Below are 25432 nucleotides of genomic sequence, written 5' to 3'. Positions count from 1 at the left end.
ATCTCAATGGGCGCTTGTCTGCGTCCCTCACATCGGATAAACGTCGCTTCCGGAGCCGACACCGCAACTAGTGTCCCAAAGTATACAAATGAAAGCTACCTCCCGAATTTCGTCTACAGTGTAGTTTAACCCCAATCAGACCCAGATATGGCATCGACGCCATTATGCCTCGATTTTAGAAGCTCGAGTTTGAACTAGGTATTGGTCTTCTATGCGCGTTTGGTTTGGAGTGCGGTGCCCTCGAAACATAAAGACTTGCCATTTTCAGGCGAGAAGTCGCCGTCGGGCGTGATGAGGTTCACGTTGCAGAAGACTCTTGACGGGAGACTGAGCCGCTCATACCGGGACAGCTGTAAATGTACCAGACCGGCCTGGTCGGCTTTCCGGGCCACAGCATTCAATTCGTGGCACCTTCGAGGGGCGCGATCCTCTTGCCGCGGCCCTGTCTCTCTTGCAGTTTATGTAGCATTCATTGTTAAGGGTTGGTAACGACGAGAGGACGGGCGCACAAACCGATTTGGTAGTTTCCAGATGACAAGAACCAGTCACTAGTGTAGGGAAGGAACCCTGTGCCGAAGACATCGCGCAGTCTGAGTCGAAAAGCGTCTATGACATTAGGGTAACGCTGGTGTATAGTATGATGTCTATGGGGGTATCCATGTGAAGATCTGCGGCAGCTGCTCCCAGTCCGCACCCCCAAGCAGATCCCACGGAACCACAGGCAAGCTCATGAATGCAACCCAATTCTATGACAAGCGGGCCGCACAGGCTCAGACGATCGAGCGACGCTGCTCAGCAGGCGTCGTCCCACGGCGCCCGATATCGTGGTGGACGTCGAGCAGTATCTTGAGCGCGTTACGTGCACGGGTGCGGGAGATGTCTTCTCCGGCGGCCAGCGTATATTGTGTTTCGAGGCGCTGGGGCTTGTCCTGCCATGGGTAAGGGAACCACTCTTGGAGGTATTCGTAAGCGACAAGGGTAAATCCGAACTTGAATACAAATCAGTGCGGAGCCTCTTCACGGTTGGAAAGCAACATACCTGAGGGCTGGAGCGAAGAATACGAGCAACACCACCCTTGAACAGAGCACGGCCGCCCTCCTCACGGACTGTCACAGGGTCAGGGAAAAGTGGAGAGCCAGTAATGACTTAGAATATACAGATCTTGACACCAGCATCAACTAGGCCATTATACGTCGACTGGCCCTTCCTCGCTTCTACCTGGAGACGAGTCTTGATGACATCCGCTGGCGTGGTGAAGTACGCAGCGGGCATGCCGGCCATAGCAGCAGCGGCGAGGGTCTCCCAGAACGTCAGCTTCTTCCCGTTATAGCCTTCGCGGAAAAGATCCTTCTTGAAGTGGTTATAGGCCGGGAAGTAGATCGCAGAGAAAGGGATATCACGCAGCAGGCACGCGGAGGCACCCTTGTACAGGCCAAAGAGACCGAGCGAGCGGATGATATGTATGGCACCACGAGGCTTAGCACCCTGTGACTTGGCCAATTCACCCTGGACCTGGAGACGGATCTTCACAATTTCCAGAGGATTGGTGAAGACCTACAAGATACTTGAGCACGAGCAGGTCAGCACAAGAGCATGGCACGTACGACTTGTGAAGCACCAGCCACACCACCAGCGACGAGCTCCCAGCCAAGGCTAATCCGCCCAGTCTCAGGGTCACTTGCGTACCCTCGTACGAGGTCATTCATCGTCAGCTTGATAGCCTTTTCTGGCGCGACACCCTGGCGAGAGGCGTGAGAATGTTTCGCAGAGGGACAAATTGGCAACGCACAATCAATTGGGGCCCTAGACCACGGTAAAAACCCAAGAACCCCTCGTTCCGGTATACCTTCCTCACACAGTCCAGAGAGTTCTTGTACAAGAGCTCGCCGACGACGGTCGTGCGCTGGTTCTGCATGCGTGTCTTGACTAGAATGAAATTTAGCACGCAAGCAGGCTTGGACAGAACAATTTACTGACCCAAATCAATCGGGTACACCATCGTCGCACCGAAGGCGCCCGCAATACCGCCCAGGCCGAAGTTATACACGCTGTGACCGAAGTCGCGCGCAAAGTGGGCAAGGCTGGTCCATCTACCCTTACTGCCCTCGCCATCGACAGGTCTATTAAACGCAACTGGTGCTTGCCATCTAGGATCGAGGAGCTTTGCGAAGTCGATCAGAGTGAGTCTGTTCGATGCACCCGCTGCACCACGGGAAGCGAAATGGAAAATGATGGATGCTTCCATAGGTGAGAAGAGGGCATAGCGGGTGGACTGAGAAGCAGCGGTCAGGAAATCAGACGCGGCGATACGGCCGTCGGATGACTTTGCGACTGCCTCGCGAATGATGCTGGAGAAGCTACATCAAGGACATGGTTTCCGAGCTCAGGTGCATTTACGCACCGCTCGACCATGTCCATGTCGCGAATGACATTATAGAAAGCGACAACCTCGGAATAGCTTATACCCTTCCCAGGGTTCAAAGTGGTCAGGGTCGGAAGACGCTCAATGACTTCGTCAGAAAGCTTGTGTCCAGCAAGTTCCTGCATATTACCAGGGTCAGCCCTGAAGCACGTCATGCGGGCGTTGGAGAAAAATAGACGCTGACCAGAATGATGCGCTTGAACTGGTCGGGCGTGATGAAGCCATCCTTGTTCGAGTCGAGATACGCAAAACCTTGTCTAAGACGTTCGCCTTGCAGACCCTTCATCAACTGGGTGAACTCGTTGTCTACGGACAACTTTCAGCACGTCGCACGATGGCAAGCTCAGCAGAACCCACATCCAAGAACATGTGCACCATCTTTCCGACCAAGGTACAACTTCACCCAATCGCAGTCAAAGTTAAAAGGGAGTGCCTCCGGACCCAGGCATGACTCGAATACGTTCTTGAACTCGTCGTAATCAATAGCACCACTTCGGTCGGCGTCAAAGTACTGGAAGGCAATCCAATAATCGGCGTCTGGTCGTTTGAGCAGGGTCTCAAACACGTGGAAGTCGTCGAACGATAAACGACCCCGTCGATTAACGTCAGCGACACGGAACAAGAGCGCATATTGTCCTCTTGTGATTTTTGACAAGTCCTGCGGAGGCGCGATAGCGTTGACAAAGTTCTCAATGTCGAGATACCTGTTCAGGTAGAGCAAACACGTGGATTAGTCTAATGTATGCGTGTTGTTAGGTTACCGGAACATACTTTTGCCCATCCGTCCCAGTCAACTTCGCGTGTGTCTCAAACGTCCTCCTCCATCTTCTCAGCTCTGATTCTGGGGGCGTGACTTTCTGCTTGACTGCTTCTATCGCCTTGCTGGCAACAGACGTCTTGTCTGTTGCGCCATCCTGAGCTGGCGAGTGGGTGCCATCGTCGCACCGTGCGACACGAATGGAGAATGGGAACATAGGGGTATGAGCAGGTAGTGGGATGAAGAAAAGTACAGGGGCAAGTGAGAGGGCGCTGACAAGAAGTTAGGGTCAGCGGCGTTGGAGTTACACGAGGCAATAGCGGTGCTCACTATCAAGAAAAAAGGGTGGCAGTTGCCCTCCACGGCGAACCGAGAGATATGGTCGGCGCCGACACTCGTTGGGCTATTTGCTTACACCGGTGATGACCCGACGTGCAACACGCAAAATGGTCTAAATTCGCCGAAAAATATTGGGTCCGGCGTTGCACCGAACACGAGCCGCGGCCCTGACTCCCCCATGATATCTCCGAAGGACCGCCCCGCCGCGCCCCGGTGCGGTCCCCCAACTGCTCCACCATAACAATTTTCTCCTCGATGACGGTGTCGGGTATTGAATACAGCTTAACTCATGCAAAACATGAAGGAAACTTAAGAGCGGATTTTCTGAGAGAGTAGGCTTAGAGGAAGTGACCGGTTTTCACAAGGCTTGTCACAAGCAAATGTATCCGGTGATTTCACGTATATTCTGGAACACAAGGATTTATCCAGGTCGATTCTGAACCGGTCCGAGTGGCCACAACGTGAACTTGAAGCAAGGGTCCGAATGTTCAAGAAAAGTATCTGTAATATCAATCCCTTACAAGTCCATAGATAGTTGATAGTGGCTACCATTTTAGTTTTATTGCTTCCATTATTTGACCTGTGTGGTTAAGTGTATTTGTATTATGAAAGTACTGATGTACATGTACATCAGACACTACCAGTGCATTGTTATGATCACATGATTGCAAGTCAGCACAACCTCAGATTTGATCAAGCGGATGCTATAAGTTAGACCTGGTTTGATAAGTCTGCATGGCTCTTACATGACTTTGATCTGGTTTGTCCTAATTTTACATGGGTTTTTGCATGGGTTTCATATTATCAGGACTTAGGCACTGCTTTCCAGAACCTCATGAATCAAGCTTGGGGATCTATCAGATCTTTCCATGGAAACCAAATCACATCCATGATCTTGACAAAGCCAAAAGGCCACATGGCTCTAAAGGGTCCATGGGAACAATCTTCCAAATAAGGTCAATTTCCATCCCCTAATCTGTTTCCATGGCTCCAAAAGTCACGTGATATGGCCTTAGCCCTGCCAGTATATAAGCCTGCACAAAGAGCCCGCCCCTATCTTTTGAATCCGGTACCTTCCTCTGACTTGCTTTGCTCTCCAACCTGTTTTTTGCCCCTACACCTCTCTGACATCCCCTTCACCTACCATACCCTAACACATTCTCACATCTCACTGCACATCACTCAGCATACCCTACTACCTGCATCCTCATCTATTCAAGTCTCTCAATATTTCCATCATTTACACCCTGTGTGAGTTCTATAGCCCTTTTGTGATATTACAGAAGCTAAATATTTTGGACAAATTCAAGCTATTCACTTTCTACAAAGGTCTGGAGCGCTAACCCGGACTGATTCATTCCTGTTTACTAGTCAATTTGCGCTTAGCAGGTCTGTATATACAGTCAGCTTGCTTATTGTTTATCATAGACCAACTTACTTCACATAACAGATGCTCTTTCATCAGCGCCAATTTCCCAGTTCTGACTCCGACGTGACAATTATGGATATCGATGTACCGTCACTCGGCGATATTGTGATCGAAGATAGCAAGAACGAGAATTCCCTTCCCAAGCGGTACGATCAAGGGCAACACCAAAAATCTGGATTCAGTGTTGCTCCGACATCGGAGAGTGAAGTTGAAGAACCCCTCTTCAGGCCAGACACGCCTCCGCCTGAACTCCGTCCCATCCCGAAAAGGCTCAAGAGGGCTGGTGCGCCCACTCAGCCCAATGCGCCGGCAAAGAAGCCTCGGATCAAAGCTCCACTACAGAACGTATGGGACCCGAACTATATCGCTCGAAACATAACTGCCCTTGATGCCCAGCTGGTTGCGCGGGGGTTGCCACCGTTGGCTCCTGTTGTTCGTGCCGCTGGGAGATCGCAGTCACCTCTTGTCGCACAGCCCAACTCGGCGACCCGTTTTCCGGTTGTTTATCCCGATTCGGACGATGAGGATTCTGGCCTGATTCCACAAAATGTGTTTGCCAGAGCCCTTTTCGGCCATTTCGCCAATGTCAGAAGGGCCGGGTACCAAGATGAGCAGCCTTCAAGCTCCCCGTCCCCGCCGCCTCCGAGAAACAAAGGAAAGGGTGTTGCCAGGCCAACCAGATCGGCTCTCCGTAACACACACGCGCCACCGGAACAGCAAGGGAGTCGAAGCGTTTTGGTACTGCCCCAGGTGACCCGCGAAGTCCATTTTCCACCATCGCCGACCCTCAACATTGTCGAGCTCGACAGTGACGATGAAGATACGCCTGAACCCATCGACCAAAATGCTGCCGAGGTCATGGCGTTTGAACCAATCGGCCAGAACATCAGTACAACCATGCCGATGGAACCCATCGTTCAGAATGTCGGCAGGACCATGCCATTGGAGCCTATCGTCCAGAGTGTCGGTAGGACCATGCCGTTGGAACCAATCGCGCCAAATGTTGTTCAGGCCATGCCGTTGGAACCGGTCGCCCACAATGTTAGTCGGGCCATGCCGTTTGAACCCATCACCCAGAATGCTGATCAGGACATGCTATTCGAGCCCATCGGTCAGAATGCTGGCTGGCAAGTCATGCCACCGGATCCCGACGCTATGGATGGCATCGAGTCGGATGTACACCTCGACTATCTTTCAAAGGTTGCAGAGGCCATCGTGCAAATGACTAAAGCCAAGAACCCGCCGACGGCTGGCGAACTGGCGTATATTAGTGCGCAGATGACGTGGGTTGACGAAAGGAGCCAGATTCTGAGTGGCAAACAACTTCAGGTATGCGGTAGGCCAACTAAATTGAGCTGTTAGCTAACATTCATAAAGAAGAGCGGACTGAAAGCGGCAGTGACAGCACTCTCTCAGATGGAACGTGGTCGTATCCCCAATAATGATTCCGACAAATTGATCAACAGGTCACAGAGGCTGGTGAGAATGTGGAAGAGGAAGTAATGTGAGGACATGTTCGTGTTGGAAAGTGTGCCAGTCACAGATGCCAATTTAAGTTTCTCTTGCGTGGCTTTCGTGTTTCTCCTTGTCACAAACGCTTCAGGATATGTACTGAGACACAGTCCTCTTCGAAGCGAACATTGTTTGATCATAATATATGGTTGGGTGTGGTGGTCGTGGTGCATGAACAATGACCATCGCTGGCGATGGATAAGCAAAGTGGTGGAGGGTCCCGTCATCCATCCATAAGGGACTGGAAATTTATGAGTCAAGCGCACATGAGCCCTACATACTTACCCTGATTCGGACTACATAGTGCTACACAGTACTCTGTGAGCCGTGTCATGAACCGTCAATGCTGAGGTGTCTGAGTCACCTGCAATTTCGACCCTCCAGACGCCCAATAGCCCACCCTCACTTTCTCCAGCCTACACCTTTGCTTGTCGTTGCCAGGAACATGGCCATTGACGTTAACCCGCCAGTCGTCCCGCTTGGAGTCTTGGATAGAGCGGCCTTTACAAAAATCGTTCGGGTTCTGGCTGCTCGAATCCCGGTAGTAAAGTTGGGCGAGATACGAGGCAGTAAAGTGGGGCGCAAGTACGTACACAAGGCTTTCCCTCACTTGCTCCCTTGTTGATATGACCTCAGAGCGCTCCTCGATCTGCCCAAAACGGATACCATAATCAGAAATCCGGACCCTAAAGCTGACCACAAGCTCATGCTGCTGTCTTCCGACAGGGAGGATGAAATTGATCCAGAAGGGTTGGCATTTATCAAAGACAGAGCAATCGAGCTGCTTCCATACGACATTAAGCTCACGTATGATTTCTGGGATTCCAGTAAGGAGATCAAGTGAACCTATACCAACTGTTCACTTATGATCCTTACAGATGATATCTTGAGCACCATTCTACCTCCCGACGTCGTCGTCCCAAATTCCTTCACGTCGATGGGGCACATCATTCACCTGAACCTCCGCGCCCATCAACTTCCGTTCAAGCATCTCATTGGCGAGGTGTTTCTGTCGAAGAGTCCTGGTATGAGAACCGTAGTTAACAAGACCGACAAGATACATGCTCAATATCGCTATTTTGAGATGGAGCTCCTAGCCGGCGAGCCTGACTTTATGGTTCATGTGGTGCGCCCCGTCCCGTCTTTGCTGTTCAGCAGCACTTCGCTTACCATAGCCCCAGTCGGAATCACGACACACGTTTATGTTCGACTATCGCGAGGTGTATTTCAATACCCGGCTTGGCACCGAACACGACCGGATTGTGTCAAAGCTTTCCGGAAATGGCCTCGTGTGCGACGTCATGGGCGGTGTGGGTCCGTTTGCCATCCCTGCAGCTGCAAAGGGGTGTGCTGTTATGCTGAACGACCTGAACCCCGCTGCGATAAAATGGGCAAAGCTGAATGTGGAGAAGAACGATGTATGTGCGTGTATGTTCTTTCCATGCGGATGCTTACGCGCAATTAGGTCAGCGATCTCATTCGCCTATACGAGATGGATGGTGTCGACTTCATTAGAAAAAGTGTTATTGATGCGTTCAAGAAACCATTTCCCCCTTTCAAACCCCGGATCGGAAGACAGGAACGAAAAAGACTTGAATGGCTAGAGGAGAAGAAGGAGAAGAAGAGGCTGGCTAAACCCTTGCGCGCACCTTCGCTAAATCGTAGGAATGACGGTCAAGGAACATCAAGAGGACGAAAAACAGACAACGTCTTCCAATCGCCTATCAGTCGACCACAAAACGACGCACGCCCCTCTAGTCCGACAAGTTCCAGAACCCCAAAGACACCACTCCTAATGAACCCCACCGTTTCACATCGTAATCCTCCCTCACCTCCGCAAGACCGCTCGTTCTCAACATTGGAGACCCCAGTAACGTCATATACAGACCAGGCACAACGACCGGACGATGAATCGAGGGAATCCCCGTCGACATCACCTGCAGACCTCGACGTCGTCGACGCTGCGCCTGACGAAGAGCCACAAACATCCGATGATGTTCAATCTACCCAAACCACCGCACCTGACATTACCCCACCACTGTCAGAGGCAATGTCTCATCTGCCAACCGTGAGCAAGCTTAGTGCAATCCCATCTCTATCCGATCCTGCTGCAGTCATCCCCCCATCAACCAAGAGCGTCCCCAGGCCGAAGTATTCTCCCTCCAGCAATCCCCAGTCCCTTCCCGACCTACCAAACGGCATGGAACGCCGAACTCCGACACATTACATCCTGAATCTCCCGACAACTGCGATCCAGTTTCTGTTTGCGTTCAGAGGACTTCTCCGACCTATCATGGAAACCCACCTGATGGCCCAATATTACAGCCCTACGAAGAATATGCCCATGATTCATGTGTATTGTTTCACGAATGCGCTAGATGAAGACTCCATGAGAGCGGACATCTTGAAACGTGCATCTGACCAGCTCAAATACCCCCTAACGCTGGATATGCCGGAACTGGAGCTGCACTACGTGCGAAAAGTCGCTCCAACCAAGACTGGTTGGTGCCTGTCCTTCCGGCTACCATGGGCTGTGGCCATTGAAAATGTATCAGAGGCGGAGATTCGTGTCCTTCAAGACGAGTTGCGCAAGATCCACGAGGATATGGAGGGCCTTCCAGACGACGACGATGCGTACGAGGAAAACCCGATCTTCCCGGATGCGAGGAAAAAAGATAGAAAGGAGTTCCCCAAGGTTGACATGATCTAGGCCCGCATCATTCACATCCGCCTGTATTGTAGCGCAATATTCTCTGATTAATACACCTAGCATCCCTCTGGAATCCTTCCTCCGTGTGTCGCTGTCGCTAATTCGTATCGAACAATCTTACTCAAACGAGCTGCCTCGTCTTCAAAATCGTCTAGTCGTCTTCCTCCTCCTCATCTTCGTCGCCCTCTTCCAAATCGTCCTCTGGTATCATCCTCAGCAACTGCAATTTTCACACATTATAGAAACGTCATACCATCCACAATGTCCCCTGCGGCAATCATGGTTGCCGTCGCTGCGGCCTTCTTGAAGATTTCTCTCGTACGGTCATCGTCTCCTCGCACCATATCCAACGGTGTGTTCCCGAACTTGTTGCGAACCTTCGGGTCGGCGCCTGCATCCAGTAGTGAGGCAACTGTCTTCCGGTTAGAGTATTTCTATGTGACTGTAGAGAAGATACACACCGACATAATGCCGCATCTCCTCATCCTCTACCCCCACAGCCAAGTGAAGCGGTGTCGCCTTGTCTAGCCGATTTTGGATGTCGACATCGCACAAGTCCTGTTCTAATATATGTTCCAGGCAATCTATCGACGCGTACTGCACACTGAATCGTTGATTAGGCGAATACAGGGCGTCAAAGCAAGGGAATTACGCGTAGTGTAATGCTGTCAGAGCAAATAAGTCAGGCTCACTTTGCGTCTTTCCTCGAAAGTATGCGCACCAGTATTTCCAAGGCTGTTCAACGCATATATCTCAGCCTACAATATGTTCTCTCTCTTTCTCCCACGCACCCATCCACAGCGTTGATGTCATAGGTACCCTCTTTCTCGAACACCTCAAGCAACATCTCCTCGTTGTCCTGCTTCGCAGCCGCTAAGAGCCGCTCATCTGCAATGCGTGTAAGCACCGCTTCAGACGTTGGACACTTTTAATCACTTGGTGAAGCTCCTTGTTCAGACATGATCTACAAGAGAGCAACAAAAGCCAATAAAATAAGAAATCGAGAGAGAGGATTCAGATATCGAGAGGATCGATGAGCACAAGATGCTGAAACGCACCAGGGAACGCGGCTCCGGATGCTGCGCCCTCTATCGGACTTTCCCATTGACTACCATCTTATGTGAACAAAACTCCCGAACATGTACACCTGATCAGTAAACGGCTGTCTGATTGCAGGGGTATAATCACAGAAGTGCAGCTACATGGATGATATCGCGAAACTACGACTATTGACCAGCCTATCTCTGACTACCTCAAAAAGTGCAGCTCAGTGATTTGCGGTGGATGTTACAGCAACTCCGCACTGGACACTGTCCCCGGAGAGGCCCACTGTCATATTCCATGACGGCAGTTCAAGATCAAAATTGCTCAGCTCGGCTGGGCCTTTCGATGCACAGTTGCCAAGTCAGTCAGCAACTCGATGACTTCCAGTTCATCCATCGAGAACTGGCGTCGATGGGTATCTGCACGTCGCGGGATGTCCTTATGCAGGTGTTTCCTGGTACTCGTTTTGCTCTGAGAAACCTGTTGCGTTGGACCCAAGAAGAACCTGTCCAGCCTATTCATTGTTGCAAGTTTTCCCGTTGACTGCACTTTGCTATATTGTTCTTTCTGGAGTGAATGTCTGCGAAGCAATGGTTCGCGTGTTTCCCGGCATGCCTGTTGTTTTCGCTTATCTTGTTCCTGCTTCAACTCGGCATCCGGTCTGGCTCCCTGATTCAGTCGACACGCCGTCCCCGCAAGCTTCCCAGTTACGTGCTGTATGAGCTTCTGCGCCCGCTGCTGCTTGCATCTTGCACAAGCACAGCTCCAGGAAAGGTGGCACTTCGCCGGCCGGAAGATGGGCGTAGAATTGGCGAGTCTCAACGCTTCATCTAGGCTCATCTCTCGTTGTATGTAACAGATCCGATCTTTCTCGTCCTCGTCCGAGCTGCAACCGCAGTCCGCCGAGTGGTCGGGGTGTTCAATGTCGACTCTGTGGGCATGCTCCTCTCCCGAGTCTTCAACAGGCTCTTCTTGAATAGCACATAGCTCGGATTCCTCTGCTGAGTTGTGATCGATCTCCTCCATCGACTCCTGTTCGACACTCTGCACAGAAGAGTCCACTTCGGACATCTCGACCTCCGAATCGCTGAACACGGTGGCCGAATTGACTTCTTCGTCAGAGGTATGAATGCGGGCAGAAAGTAATTCCAGATCGTATTCGTATCCTTGAATTGTAGCAAGCGTGTTGTATGTAGCAAGCCTGGTGGTGTTCCGTTCAATTCCCTTGGAAAAGGAGAAGGCCGTTTGAGACCTTCGCGTGAACTCTGATGAAAGTGAGACCTAAAGAATTCAAACAATGAGGAGCTTATGAGCACTTTGGGACACAGCAAAGGCCATCTACGACCGAAGAACATCAAGCACCAGTGCGGGCCAGGAACCACACGACCACTAATTACAAGAGGTGTGCATTGTCCTTGCACCAAGATCATGCCAGCTTAACCACTCACGCTGGAAGCTGGCATTGGTCTAACATTAATACGACCACTGGGCTATTGGCGGTCTGCGACCACTTCGGACGTGTCTTTTCAACAAACGAAGAATTGGAAGACCAAGGAAACCACACGTGAACTGCCATGCGACTGCGGCGCCACGAGGAAGTTCGCGATAATTCCAAAGAAGCACCGGGATTGCAGACAAAGCTTCTTATCCCGTATTTGGGGACAAAGTCCTTGACTTCATCAACTGCTCCATCGACAACAATCCGCCAGCCGGCGAAATGGTGTACAAATCTCCCTATGGTCTTAAACGGCGGTAATCGTCCGACCTTGTCATGTTCTCAATACTATCGGCCGGCTTCTATTACAATGCGGTCATGTAATATATATGTCGATGACGGACGAGCTACCGTCCTGCCAGCGGTCAGACCACCGACAAGAGCGGGAAATGCTGCGGAACATTGTAACCACCCTCGAAATGCATGTGAACTGTGATTCCATTACATGGCATCGCGATTTGCGTGTAATGTACAATGTGAGCGAGTTTGCGAGCGAAACCTCGCGATAGAGCCGAGACCCATCACCACACCTTGCTACATATGGGCCTTCGAGTAATACGGATAGAGAAATAGAATGCAGAAGAAGAGACGACATGGAGAAGAGAACGAAGAAAATCGAGAAAGGTGATGCGATCGGGCACCGCCTTGCGGGTTCAGAAACCGCGCGACGGGAATGAATGATGAGTCTCATGCGTGGGGGAATGCTTTGGTAGAAAGTCGTGTGATGGCATATAGTATCGAACGTCCGCAATGGGGTGAGTATATCAGCATCGTTCAGAGCATAATTTCGTGCTTCATCCTGTGATGAAGTATTTGATACGGTGTAGATGGGCAGAAAATGTTGAAGAACCTGCTTCAAGAATTATACGAGCGCGCCTTCTCACTGTTGGAACAATCAGCGAGGACCAGTTGGGCTTGTTGGTGAACTGACAACATCCAGATCACTTTAGCACCCGTGCGCGAGCCTTTCAACGTGACAACATGGCTGCGAAGCTGCGGAAAGGTTATTAGCGTATGCACTATCTGATTTAAGGTAACGCGCACAGCGTCGGAAAGCATGGCGCGATGCTCTTTCCCCACCTATAACAATGACAGGAATCTCAATGAAGACCACTAATCCACAGATACCAGTATCACTCACCATATTCAAGACTTGGGTGATAAACTGGCTGCCAGGCAGCGTTAATGCCATGTCAACAATGATAGCCCGCTTTCCTGTGACACGAGACTCAGCCATCTTCCGTACAAAGCCATCCAGAACCATGGGATCGCTCTGCTTCAGAGCTTTATCGAGCGACTTCACACCCTGCTGATCGGTAGCCAAGGTGAGAATTTCTCTTGTGAGGATTGAAATTGCTCGAGCTTTTGCCTCGGGTGAACCATGTTCAACAACTTCCATCGAGAATTAGATGGAGATTGCTCGCTCAAGGTGATACATACTGTGTTGCACAACCCAACCTTCAATCCTCAGCGTCAGTCATGCGCGAGCACTCAATCGAGTATGCACTTACTTCCCCACTGGTTCTTAGAGCACAGAACCAAATTGTCCAGCACCTCGTCGACACAAGGCCTTTTTAGTTCTTCGCTTAGATTTTCGAACACGTGCTGCAGTTCAGGTCAGGACATTCGACTTTCAGAATGAACTCGAGTACCATACCTGGGCGACGAGGGAGCCCGTCTCATGACAGGCCAGCTGTGCCCATTTGCCGCGCAGTGCATGATTGACGCTAGCGACCGTCACTACCAGGACTTCATGATTGTTAGAATCTACTTACTATTCAAAAATGGGGGGAACATTGCCTTCCCATTGAAGTTCCATGATCTTCATGAAATGAGCTGAGAATGACATAATAAGACATTGAAGATAACACGCACTTTGCTCCAAACATGGCTGGCATGCTTGTTGATGAGGGTTTCACCAGGATCGTCCATAAGCAGTTCGTTTACAATGAGCAGCTGATATGCGCGTGAATGTTGAGAAGCCACCCGTGCTTCAGTCGAAGGTGCTCACCTTGCAACGTTCGTCCCCGTCCAGAGCCTTCTGTACCACGTGAGTCCCATAAGGAGAGGTGGCGAGTTCCACGACGTGACCACGCATGACATTGACCACCTTGACCCTTTCCTCAGCTGTGCAGGGATCTTCAAGACAACGCTGGACAGCCCAATTGCCGAATCGGTTAGTCTATCAGGCTATGCATGAGTTTCGGAGGCTCAAAGCAGGTAGCAAGAAACACACCATCAGATCAAGTCCTTTTTCCACAATAGCATCAACGATTTTGAAACGCTCCGCGGCGTCAACTGCCTTGAGCTTTTGCTGTGCAGATGGTAAGATCTGGGTATTGAAGAATAACATCTTGCATACCTGGATGAATATCGAAGCTTGCTGGTCATTAACGCGAACAATACGTTCGCAGAAATATGCATAGGGAGGAGTGCTGGCTGGTTGCAGGTATGATAGATAGTTGATGCCTTGAGATGGGGCATGGGTTGGATGCTGGGGATTCAGGTTTCTGGAAGGCGTGCGATGGCGACCTCCGGGCGGCGGCGTCTGAGAAGAAGGCACAAGGCGCTGCGGCGAATGTCCCTGAGCCTCGTACAACTTCCCCCCATAAGAGTTGCTAGGAGAGGGATGGCGAGCGACGTAAGAGCCCATCGGACCTTGAGAAGCGACCACCGTCGAGCCCATGGAGGAGCTTGCGGACATGGGAGGGGTTCCCAGGCCCGAGGGTGAGATCGGAGATATGGCCTGTTGACGTCGCTCATTTATGAATGCAATCCAACCGTTGTCCTTGGAACCGTTTTCTAGTGGGCTGCCAGCAGTCGCACCTTGACTGAAGCGAGGATCCCGCACATGAGCGCTATCAATGGTGGGGATCTGCATTGGTGGAATGGACGTGTTCGTGTTGGGCATTTGGGCCCAAGCAAATGCAGACGATGCAATGGGAGGCGGGAGTCTTGTCGGGGATTCATGCATTGGTAGCTGAGCATTGGGAAAGTTGGTCTGAATAGGCGCCGGATACGGCTGGGACGATGGAAGACGGTGACGGGGCGCCGTGTCGTAGGAGGGCTGAGGCCAGTTGTTATTCATATGCGGGTTAGACAGGGATCGAGAATGGGGATTGAGGAAAGGAGGCTCGTTGGACTGGTTGGACATTGTTACAGTTGATGCTGGCAGACCCAGAGACAAAGCGTGGAGGGCTGGCTGCAGACCTGCAAGTGCATTGTGTCCTTGGGCTTGCGGCATCCTCGCGTTTTGATACGAACCCTGAAGATGTTGCGGACTCTGGGGATCAAGAGAAGCTAAGGGATAACCGGAGGGAATTTGCATGTTAGATGCACGGCAGTCTGGAAGCGTAGTGGAACGTGGCCTGCATGTGTGCGCCTCCGGCGAGGCGGGAGGGGACATGGCCTGGAAATAATCGCTAGAGTCCGCATTTATAGGCAGCTGAAAGAAGTCATTAACAAAGAGGGCCTCGTGGACAAGCACGCGTCAGCGAACCTTCGGCATATAACGCTCGTCACCAATCGCACCCAGTCCCTTGACCTTCCCGAAGACATCCTCCCCACCTCCCTCCATCTCCACGTTGCCAGCTTGCGGCGTCCACAATAACCCTCGCTTCATCCTCGCATCCATCCGCTCAGGCGAGCCGGTCGAGATACTATCGTTGGGCGTAGGGAGTAAGGGTACAGTGCCGAGTTCGATGCTACTCTCTTGTGACTTGGAAGATGATGAGTCAGGTGGAGTACTAAGCCCAGTGGCTGCGTGCTCGGGAGAAACGCGCTGCAGCCTAAGTCCAGACTCGGCATGCGTGGCCGTTGAAGACGTCGGATCCGTACTCTTCGTTGCCGACATGTTTTTTGGTGCCCACATAGACGACAAAGTTGATCGATCGTCGTTGTCAGGGCGATATACTGACCTGTATACCCAATGATTAGCATATACGCTTCCCGCATCGCGCATATATGCGTATACTCACCTAGATTTTGTCGGTGCCCAGATAGAGCTCATCAAGGAGCGATCATCCGGTGATCCAGCAGCGGTGATTGGGTTCGATGGGAAAACGGAGTTATCCATCACCGAAGAAGTTTCGGGTGAAGAAGTAGTTTGATCTTATTCTATTGAGAAGGTGGAAAGAAGGAGAAGAAGAGGATGGGGAAAAGGTCGCGGTATGCCGATGGTGAGTCCATTCTTATAGCTCAAGGTCTCGCACACAGTTCGGTCCTTCCCTCCCAAATGCGGAATTGTGAAGAGTAATGTGCGATGATCGGAGGCATTTCCCCACATATCACAGGGTTCGCGGCTCGCACTCTGTCGCCACATCACGGGGCAGCACGTGAGATTTCATCTTTCTCCGCCGATCCTTCACATCCCCGGGAAAGCAATTGGGAAGGCTCACAAAGACTGCAAAGATTGACAACAACAAAGCTAGTGATAATATTTAAGGCCCTTTAGGTCGTTAGTAAAGATGTGCACCGTGTGCTAAATGTGACATTAGAGTGAAAGCTTTCTGCCAAATTACTCGATTTGTTCGCGGGAAAAGATCAGGCGCCGGGAATCGGAGGATGCGTCGCCGGAGTGAAGACCTTTTCTCCAGAGAGACGGTACTTCTTCCGATTCTCGTATGCCTCCCTGATAACTGCCTTGATAGTATCCATAGAGTCGTAGATGTTCTGTTTCTGCGTCTTTTCCAATGTCTGAATTTGCTCAGGAGTCCTACAAGCAAAGTCAGCTTCTTCTCGAGAACAACGCGCATATATTGCGGGACTAACCACACGAGGTTATAAGAACTAGACCACGGAGCAGTCTATCAATCCCGACGAGAGTCAGCAATACTTTCACCGGCGGGAGTCGGAACTTACCGCGGGGTCGTATGATGGCTGGACTTTGTTGGGAAGCAGCGGCATATAAACCATAGTCACGTTGCGCCTAGCCTGCGGTTGATGACTAGAGGAAGAAGTTATGAGTCATGCGCATATAGCCGCGGACAATCCCACTCACCGGTTGTTGTAGAGAACAGGACCGCCCGGCATTTCCTGCGAATGGAAATGGAAACCTTCGGGTAGAACTTCTTCTCCGTGGTTGTACTGGTGCGTTCCGTCGATGACTTGAGCATACCGTCCTGCAAAAGTTTCGGCAATGCTCTCCTCAGTCCAAGGTTGGGGTTTGCCTTCCTCGTCCGTAATAGGTGGAGGTGGAAGCTTGGGTAGCTGTGCTCGTGGTTCGAACTTCAAGCCCTTATCGTTGCCGAAGTCCTCCATCCGCTGCAACGCTGCGTCCTTCTGGACGTCGGACGAGTAATCAAAGTTGAGGATAACATCGACGTCTCGGTTCGGGTGAATGAATGAGTATGTGGGCATGTTGTTACCCATACCAGCATCGATGAGATGCAGCCGAGGAGAGTTCTCAAAGCCCTGTCCACGGTTCGGTTCCCTCTCCGCACCGAAAAACGGGTTCGCTTCGTTACACGCATGGATAGGATGGTGTTCACCAAACCTCTCGACGTGGTGTGGGGCAAAGCGCTCGATCTCCTTCGTAATGCCGCGCATCATCGCTCCAAATGGTCCTTTCGGCAAGTTTCGGTAAATCGTGCCAAGGTAGCTTGACAGCGGGCCGGCTGGCGCTGAAGTTGACAAACCCAAGATCATGGCCAGAGACTGTTCTGGCATGCGCATCTTGCTCAGGCCCTTATCGAACCTGAGTTCACGTAAGCGATAATATCAAGGGGGTACAGTGCACAACATACTTCCGTCCAAATGCCCAGGTGGGCACCCATCCCTCGAGTTCATCACTGCCAATTTCCAGCGGGGTGATCTCAAACCACTGCCACCATGCATCCTGGGCCTCCTGGTGTTCCTTGCTCGTGTGATTGTTATCCTCCCAGGGCTCCTCCTTGCTCTTCCAATCACGCCTATCCTTGTATAAGCATATATGCACTCCAAGGATGTTGTTCAACTTACCAGGGACGCTCGTGGCGAACCGCAGTCAATATCGGGAATGGCTCCTCGGCCGCCTTGATACCAGATCGCTCCCAGACTGGATTTTTTCTCTTAGCTACGAGCTCTGTGGAAAAGGTAGGTGTTCACGCACCCTTAGACCACTGGAACCATTCCTTCCTCAGCATAGGCTCTCCCTCACCGCGTTCCTTTATGTGGATGGGCAGGAACATGTAACTGTGTACGACGGTGGAGTACATATCGAGGATCACCGGAGCGACACCAGTCTTCAGTTTCGCAAGGAGTGGACCAAACAAAAAGTCAGCTCCATGAGGACTGTTCATCACGTGGTTGAAAGCGGTCGCAGAGATAGGATGGCTATGGGAGTTCGCCATAAAGTGGTTCAACGCGTTGTGAGCATCTCGGTTTGCGAAGGTGTAGTATGCTGAAGGCCAAGTTAGAGGGTGACAAGTAAGGGCTTGTATTTACGCACCTCCCAAAGACCAGCAAGAGCCGCTTACACCTGCAACATATGTGAACAAATCCCACAAACCCTCCTCCTTGAAAGCGGTGAAAGCGGAGAGAAGACCGCTGTGGTAAATCGTGAGCCAAACAAACTCCTGCGGAAGTCCTGTACATACAAGCAAGCCCGGTACCCTCCTCCACTGCCTCCAACACCGATAATCGGTACGTCATCTGGATGTATGTCCTCGTCAGGAGGAAGACCAAGGAACTTGGCTAGCACGCCAGACTGGGCGATCCGTGCGCGTCGATCAACCACGAACTGCCACTCTTCGAGGTGAAGCGCATTGTTTCGTCTGCGGGCGCTTTATCAGATTCCCGGTCCCAGTTATGGAGGCGTTTATAGCTCACCTCAATTCGGCATCCCATTCAAGCTCCGGATAGAGGTGGTAGTCCCTATCGTCGTGTCGCTGGTCGGCATGCACCATCAGTATGTCGTGCATCTTGTGTGTGGCATGCTTGATAGAGTCCTTCAGGGCATGGCCAAGATCTTTCATGGAATGTATTCCCTTCTTCTCTTCCTCGTGATTCGGCATCGACCTGTCAAATAGGACTTGCTCCGTCTCTCCTTCGTTTTCCCCATTCGTGACGACGGCATGATGTTCGTCCTCATTAGTCACGACCGTGCCCGCGGCTTGGTGAAAACGCGTCTCTTCCTCGCACGTCCAGTGATCCTCAGGGCGAAGGCCGGTATGTTCTTCAGTTATTCCATGTTCACACATATTGGGTAGGTACAAAGGGGAGGAGGGGGTATATGGTTCTCGTTGCTTGTGGGGGAGGAGGTATAAGACGGTGCCTGGAATTGAATTGCTTGGCGTTAGGGATCAACCCTGCGACAATTATGAGGCAAGTCTCACATGTTAATTGCTATTTCCGGAGCATACGCACGTGTACGAGCCTATTTTACTGCGGGCGGTAACGGGGTGTTCAACGCCGTTTTCCGTCGAGCTCATCGTCTTCGCCCCCTCGTTATCGGTCAATAGGAGGCGGTGGTTCCATACGATCCACGCAGTATTTCCACGGTGGTGGTGATGCCGGGCTATGTGCTTAATCTTATCCCAAGCACTGCTTTCTCCTGACTCCAGACTCTAACTTGAGGGTCTGGCGACATGCACCGTCCCCTCATACTAGACCGGTCTAGTATGAGGGGACGGCCCATGTCGCCGGACCCTCAAGTTAGGGCCTTTTCCCACGAGACACAGGTGATCCCAAGGGGTCTGGCCCGAATCACCTTCCATTTTGGGAGAACCTCCAAATCTTCACTTCAATTCTATCAGCATCCGCTCATGGGGTTATATAGAGCGAGCACCGCGCGTTCACACACAAGGCCAAACATTCCCCGCCCACGTCTTCCCCCCTCCCACTTTCTCCTGCTATTACTTCCTCTCCGCCTTGCCCTTCCATCTCACCCTTTCCATACTGCTGGAATCCTCCACCTGATCGTTCAATGAACCTCAACGACGTTCAGAAGGAGGTCAATATCGATTCGGTCATCGACCGACTGTTGGAAGGTGTGTTATACGTGTCCTTATCTACATAGTAGTACCTTCCATGTGTGGAGTTGGGTTGGAGGTGTTGATATAGAACTACTGGTGTTGGCGGCGTTTGCTATTGTGTAGAGTTAATCTTGGCGTTCGTCATCGCTGCCGTCTGAGTCAGCAGCTGACATCGCCTTTTCCTCGCACATTAAGTGCGAGGTAACAGACCGGGACGAATTGTAAACCTGCACGAATACGAGATTAAACACTTATGCGCTAAAGTGCGCGAAATCTTCGTCGCACAACCCATCTTATTGGAGCTCGAAGCTCCAATCAAGATATGTGGTATGTCGCCCACAATAAACCACTTGACTGAAACATGAACTCATAAACACCTCTATGTAGGGGACATACACGGCCAGTACTACGACTTACTGCGTCTGTTCGAGTACGGTGGTTTCCCCCCCGAGGCGAATTACCTGTTCCTGGGCGACTACGTAGACCGCGGCAAGCAGAGCCTGGAGACCATCTGTCTGCTTTTCGCGTACAAGATCAAATATCCAGAGAACTTCTTCCTGATTCGTGGCAATCACGAGGCGGCGAGCACCAATCGCATTTACGGGTTCTATGATGAATGTGAGTTTATTTCGTCCGCACGTCCGTCAATCAGGCTGGATTTGCTGTGCTAGGCAAGCGCCGCTACAACATCAAGCTGTGGAAGATATTCACCGATTGCTTTAATTGTCTACCCATCGCCGCCATCATCGACGATAAGATCTTTTGCATGCATGGTGGGCTCAGCCCGGACTTGCAGAGCATGGACCAGGTGCGGCGAGTGATGCGGCCTACGGATCTCCCAGACGAAGGTATGTTTACTTCGGCACGTGACCTCGTTCTCCTGTCTCACTTCGTCTCCCAACAGGACTACTGTGCGACCTCCTTTGGGCCGACCCGGATAAGGACGTCACCGGATGGGGGGCTAACGATCGCGGTGTTTCGTACACGTTTGGCCCAGACATCGTCACAAGGTTCTTGGACAAACACGACCTGCAGCTCATCGTGAGAGCCCACCAGGTCGTCGAGGACGGGTACGAGTTCTTCGCCAAGAGACAGCTCGTAACTCTCTTCTCCGCTCCGAACTACTGTGGAGAATTCGACAATGCTGGGGCGATGATGAGCGTGGACGAAAGTCTCCTGTGCTCATTCCAGGTAAGGCGTTTTATGGTCTTTCATTCCAGAAGCTCAATCATGTGGTAGATTCTTAAACCGGCGGAGAAGAAACCCGGAAGGTCAAGTACCAGTACCATGAAGAAGAAAGGCAAGGCTACCCGTTTTGCGGACTCTCAAAGCCCATATGGAGACAATTTCGGCTCGTACGGCGGTTCGCGGTAAACCGAGGATGTTCAACCGCACCTTCAATACCAACGTGGTCGTTCAGCCGTCTATGGAGAACACCTCCTGATTTCAAGGTTCTCAATCAGGTGTACAGTAACAGGCGAAGCATACGACACGAGTTTTGCAATCGCATGGACACTGGAGGGTCCATCAAGGCGTGCTTGCACGTTCCACTTCATCACAACCAACATTCCCCATCCCATTCCTGAGACTTCCCCCTTTTCATTCCAGATATTGACCCTCCCGAGTTCCGCTTCCCACTTTGGTCCTTTTTCTTGCGAGGGATCGCAGACGATGTTTCGCGACTGCTATCCCTGCCGCCGTTACTCTTTCTCCAGTTTCCAGGTTTTATTCCGTTGATGACCCTCGTGCTTCACGGTACACATCAAGTATGGTTGTTCCACCAGTTCCACGCCATCGCAAGTCCACTCAAGTAGTATGGTGACATCAAATTCATGACAAGTCTGTTTCACGCTTGTCCCACGGATGGCTGATAAAATGCAGCCGCAGTATATCGTCACATGAATTACGTCTGATTCTTTTCGCGCTTATTTTCTCCCGCTCTAATGGAGTATAAAGCTGATAAATCGGTATAACGACACCTGAGGCCCCACTTTCCACCATACCTGCGCTCCCATCCCTCGCAACGTATGTATTTCGATGAACTTGCTGGCGACCTTATGGGCTCTTCGCATCAATCACCTCCCAGCACACCAACTCGGATCCATTAGTGAAGCTATCTCATGGACATATCGTGCCGCACATTTATCTGCTGTCCATTGGCAGATAAGCTTCGCAGACTATTTGGCCGTGTCGTGGCTGCCAGTTTGATCCTGATGCACGTCGGAAGCAGTTGCAGCACAACAATATTGAAAGCCGAGGTATTTCCTCCGATGCCCCGTTTTCGGAAACAAAATACCTGTTATGCCCCTCCGGACGCATTTTCCCCAAATGCCCCGTCTTCTTTAAGGGTTCACGGCGTTAGCAGCTGAGAAGCCTGTAGAGAAGCCCTGCCCAGGAGAGGCCCATCTAAAATCCCTGAGGTAGCTCAGGGGTCCAATTTCTAAGCATGCTCATTTATCTGAGAATACACTCTGTAAAAAATCGAAAGAAGACTCTCTATATGTCTTATTTTTTATATCTATTGATTTTTTTCTTTGATTTTCTTTTTTTTTGTAGTTTTGTAAGTGAATTAAGAGCTAACTCTGTCAAGCAGAGGCCAGGACCCCTAGGTGACCCATTTCTCCCTTGGGGGTTTTCAGCACAGCTTCTAAGCTACTAACGCCGTGATCCCTTGAAGAAGGTATTTTGTTTCCGAAAACGGGGTATCGGAGGAAATACCTCATTGAAAGCCCAATAGGCTTGCCGCGTTGTGGTGAGTATATCGATGGTCCCTGCCCCCTTCAGCGAGATTTGCGCCTAAGCTGCCAGCATCACATAGCACACTACGGAATAAACGTCTGCCTAATGGATGTAGAGCAGTTTCACAAGTGAGACGTTCTCCAAGGGCGAGGATGAGCCGTATTATCTGTCCGAGGATTCTACTGAGGACGGGTCAACCTTGTTTCGTGCCATCTACCGGGAAGGAAGGGAGTTGGATAGAGGAAGAACGGCAGTTGGCACGGGCTTCCGGAATGCAGAGGTATGTGTGCTCCGGATCCGCGGACTTTGACGCGGACGTTGAATTGAAGCCTTCATCCTCTGTAAGACTCCTCTCGCACTGGTCGCAGGTACTACGCTGCTCTCTTGGCATTCAGAGGTACATGTAACTACTTGCCAAATGCTATGCAGAAAAATCGTTGACGCGTCAGGGATGCAGGTTGACTGGCAAGAAACGTGTCCTGAAACTATCTGCACTGACTGGAATTTGCACCTAGGCAACAGAATGGCATCTGCTGGCAGTCTCGTCCTATGGCGGCTGATATAATTAAAAACAGAAGACAATAACATCGTCACCGGCTTTTACGTACAAAGGAAGGCCTTTGACGACCCGGACTAAGCAGGATGCTGACGATGCTGTACGTAATGTGCGAGCTTGCTTTCGCCAATCTTATCCCCGGTCCCTCAAGACTGGGCAGTTGACTTATCCGGGACGTCGGCCATGCTTCCCTGTTGTAGCAATGCTTACTCGCGGAGGTCCAAGTGCGGTCTTCCGACGTTTGTCCTGCTTTGGAGGTCAGACAGTGCTCCATGGATGAAGTCTCGACGAAGGACACCGAACCCATCCATTCCAAGGGCTTCCAGGGTCGTTCGCGCTGATGATGGCTCAGGCTGCTATCTCATGCGCTATGGATACAGGCTGATGCCAGTATGGTGGCCTTAGTGACTTCTGACCTGCAACCCCCTTATGGCATGGTCGACACCTCAATGTCTTGCGACAAACTGCGACGTGGAAGACCGAAATTCATCAAGATAGCAGGAAGAAGCCAATCATGCAACTACGAATAAGGCGCCACCTCGAGTACTGCCTTCTGCGTGGATGTATTCATACCCGGAATGCTGCGCGGCTGGGATCTACCGATAATGCTGTCGTGTTCCTGACTTCTCCAACCCCCGACCCCCTACGCGGGCACCTCTGTGGCAACCCTGGATTTCAATCTTGCCATCTAACCTGTTCAAGCGAAGATGTCCCAACCCACCCTGTGCTCCGCAACCCACGGCATGGTAGCCCCGCGTGAACTGATAGATCGGTCAAGCTGTCATTGTCATTACCGAGTCTAGTCCGCAAGCACATTGGTGTCGCCATCTTCCACCCGGTGCTTGTGAATTAGACTCTCTCCGTCCTGCTCAATAAAAGGGATACCTTCGGTGCCTGTCTGCCACTGAGCTGGTGTTACTTTCAACCCCCCCCCCCACCCCCCCAACTTCCCTTCTCCCCCTCTCGCCTTCACGCCGCTTCCCCGTCCCCCTATTCCATTTCCCCAGACGACTTAACGATGTCTCAAGAAAAGAATCTGAAGATCAATACTGACGATTCCGAGGGCAGCTATGAGCCCCACACCCCGGGTGGCCATGCTGCAGATGCCAGCCAGCCAACTATGCCTGTGTATCATCGTCAATATGGCAACCCGGTATGTAGACTTCAACGGCAATAGGGCTGTATTCTTACATGTCTATCAATTAGGCACCATTAGGATTGCTTGCATACGGCACTGTCTTCTTGGCCGCCTCTCTCTTCAACATTAACGCCCGCGGGATCCACAATGGGTCTCTGGTTCTTCTCTTCGCTATGTTGTGAGTACGCAGAAACTCTGGTGTGCCATTCCCTCAAGGTGTTTAGCTATGGCGGCATCATGCAAACGCTGGTCGGGATGTGGGAGATGTTCCTTGGCAATACCTTCGGAGCGTAAGCAACTCTTTGACCGTGTCAGCGCTGCGCATATTGACGATTGCTTAGAACCGTTTTCGCCACCTACGGTGGGTTTAACATGTCATATGGTGCTTTGTACCTGCCCGGCGTTGGCGTTCAAGCTCTGTATACCGACGCCAATGGGGTTCTTAGCCCTGACTTCGAGCAAGCTGTTGGTATCTATCTCCTGATTTGGGAGTGAGTCCTGAAATTATATGCGAGAAAGGAAGGTCGCTGACTCGTTGCAGCGTTATCACCCTCCTCTTCCTTATTGGATGCCTTCGCTCCTCGGCACCTGTCGTTTGGACTTTTGGCACCACAGTAGTTGCACTGACTTTGCTCGCCGCAAACAGTTTTACTGGTAGACCTATTCACTGCGTATCGGTTATCTCGTCATGCTCAACTTCTTGTTCAGGTATACAAAGTCTGGCTGTTGCAGGTGGCGTATTCGGTCTCTGCGCTGCCGCAGGTGCCTACTATGCCGCCCTGGCTGGCTTCTACTCGCCAACAGTGACATTCAAGTGGATCAAGCTTCCTCCCATGAGTCTGGCATACTCCGAGGTGTAGATGCACATTCGTGTTGTACCTTCCGCGGAACTGTTCTTCAGCTCGATATTGTCAGGATACATTTGATTAGGCAATCCCTGCAAAATGCCCGTGGAAAGGTGTGATTGTTCTGCGTATTGGAGTGTAGCTATTTTCCTCAAGTCTGATTTCCCTAATACACCATATTGCGTTAGCCATGTGTGTTGCAGAAGCGCTGTCCATCATGCTAGTAGAGTTGGACATCAGTCCGTATGTTCTATCTGAATATCGATTGTTTTCGACCCAAGAACCGGAAGCGTGCAAAGACTGGATATTCTCGGTGAACTCAGCCAAAGTCTACTCCTTTTTTGACTATCCAGGGTTGACGAAGCCCGGTCTCAACCCCCTCTTTGTCGTTATACTCCCAGTCGCCTCGATGAGCGCCACAAAATTGCTTCGTTTACGTGTAATTACGTGTGTGGACGAAACTGATATGCTTCCCGAGTACCCCATCAAAGTC

The 25432-nt window shown here is 51.2% G+C and overlaps 8 protein-coding genes across 8 annotated transcripts; 3 read left to right on the top strand and 5 right to left on the bottom strand.

The window, feature by feature from the left end:
• Positions 1 to 770: 770 nt before the first annotated feature.
• On the bottom strand, positions 771 to 3397 carry DACRYDRAFT_15286 (mitochondrial carrier; the record flags this gene model as incomplete). Its single annotated transcript, XM_040771094.1, has 10 exons — positions 771 to 989; positions 1040 to 1107; positions 1159 to 1555; positions 1606 to 1740; positions 1791 to 1927; positions 1979 to 2358; positions 2403 to 2542; positions 2608 to 2729; positions 2781 to 3127; positions 3195 to 3397. 10 exons carry the CDS (start codon positions 3395 to 3397, stop codon positions 771 to 773), a joined length of 2148 nt encoding a protein of 715 aa, XP_040629509.1.
• Positions 3398 to 7166: 3769 nt separating this feature from the next.
• On the top strand, positions 7167 to 9170 carry DACRYDRAFT_88387 (uncharacterized protein; the record flags this gene model as incomplete). Its single annotated transcript, XM_040776849.1, has 4 exons — positions 7167 to 7287; positions 7339 to 7586; positions 7642 to 7878; positions 7926 to 9170. The coding sequence occupies 4 exons, from the start codon at positions 7167 to 7169 to the stop codon at positions 9168 to 9170; spliced, it is 1851 nt and encodes a 616-aa protein (XP_040629508.1).
• A 151-nt stretch (positions 9171 to 9321) lies between these two features.
• DACRYDRAFT_106680 (ankyrin) lies at positions 9322 to 10131 on the bottom strand (the record flags this gene model as incomplete). The annotated part of the gene is made up of 7 exons (XM_040768312.1): positions 9322 to 9371; positions 9424 to 9582; positions 9632 to 9774; positions 9823 to 9835; positions 9892 to 9905; positions 9962 to 10058; positions 10107 to 10131. The coding sequence occupies 7 exons, from the start codon at positions 10129 to 10131 to the stop codon at positions 9322 to 9324; spliced, it is 501 nt and encodes a 166-aa protein (XP_040629507.1).
• A 407-nt stretch (positions 10132 to 10538) lies between these two features.
• On the bottom strand, positions 10539 to 11552 carry DACRYDRAFT_106679 (uncharacterized protein; the record flags this gene model as incomplete). The annotated part of the gene is made up of 2 exons (XM_040768311.1): positions 10539 to 11479; positions 11531 to 11552. 2 exons carry the CDS (start codon positions 11550 to 11552, stop codon positions 10539 to 10541), a joined length of 963 nt encoding a protein of 320 aa, XP_040629506.1.
• A 667-nt stretch (positions 11553 to 12219) lies between these two features.
• DACRYDRAFT_78451 (ARM repeat-containing protein) lies at positions 12220 to 14362 on the bottom strand (the record flags this gene model as incomplete). Its single annotated transcript, XM_040776342.1, has 12 exons — positions 12220 to 12592; positions 12641 to 12702; positions 12754 to 12789; positions 12851 to 13101; positions 13150 to 13167; positions 13221 to 13314; positions 13367 to 13436; positions 13485 to 13531; positions 13585 to 13665; positions 13721 to 13891; positions 13946 to 14023; positions 14072 to 14362. 12 exons carry the CDS (start codon positions 14360 to 14362, stop codon positions 12565 to 12567), a joined length of 1227 nt encoding a protein of 408 aa, XP_040629505.1. The 3' UTR covers positions 12220 to 12564.
• Positions 14363 to 16157: 1795 nt separating this feature from the next.
• DACRYDRAFT_65762 (FabD/lysophospholipase-like protein) lies at positions 16158 to 18875 on the bottom strand. The gene is made up of 10 exons (XM_040775795.1): positions 18517 to 18875; positions 18285 to 18461; positions 18137 to 18234; positions 17798 to 18088; positions 17668 to 17743; positions 17454 to 17618; positions 16709 to 17404; positions 16570 to 16654; positions 16480 to 16514; positions 16158 to 16423 (listed from the first exon to the last, which is right to left on the bottom strand). Exons 1-10 carry the CDS (start codon positions 18699 to 18701, stop codon positions 16252 to 16254), a joined length of 1980 nt encoding a protein of 659 aa, XP_040629504.1. The 5' UTR covers positions 18702 to 18875; the 3' UTR covers positions 16158 to 16251.
• A 668-nt stretch (positions 18876 to 19543) lies between these two features.
• Positions 19544 to 21232, top strand: DACRYDRAFT_65758 (catalytic subunit of type 1 serine/threonine protein phosphatase). Its single transcript, XM_040775794.1, has 6 exons — positions 19544 to 19676; positions 19857 to 19988; positions 20049 to 20279; positions 20333 to 20509; positions 20566 to 20852; positions 20901 to 21232. Exons 1-6 carry the CDS (start codon positions 19613 to 19615, stop codon positions 21033 to 21035), a joined length of 1026 nt encoding a protein of 341 aa, XP_040629503.1. The 5' UTR covers positions 19544 to 19612; the 3' UTR covers positions 21036 to 21232.
• A 2742-nt stretch (positions 21233 to 23974) lies between these two features.
• DACRYDRAFT_99693 (uncharacterized protein) lies at positions 23975 to 24960 on the top strand (the record flags this gene model as incomplete). The annotated part of the gene is made up of 6 exons (XM_040777614.1): positions 23975 to 24109; positions 24163 to 24272; positions 24319 to 24384; positions 24436 to 24585; positions 24636 to 24748; positions 24803 to 24960. The coding sequence occupies 6 exons, from the start codon at positions 23975 to 23977 to the stop codon at positions 24952 to 24954; spliced, it is 726 nt and encodes a 241-aa protein (XP_040629502.1). The 3' UTR covers positions 24955 to 24960.
• Positions 24961 to 25432: the final 472 nt, after the last annotated feature.

Source organism: Dacryopinax primogenitus (genome assembly GCF_000292625.1).
Source record: "Dacryopinax primogenitus strain DJM-731 SS1 chromosome Unknown DACRYscaffold_7, whole genome shotgun sequence".
Taxonomy (NCBI): Eukaryota; Fungi; Basidiomycota; class Dacrymycetes; order Dacrymycetales; family Dacrymycetaceae; genus Dacryopinax; species Dacryopinax primogenitus.
This window is presented reverse-complemented; position numbering and strand designations above follow the sequence as displayed.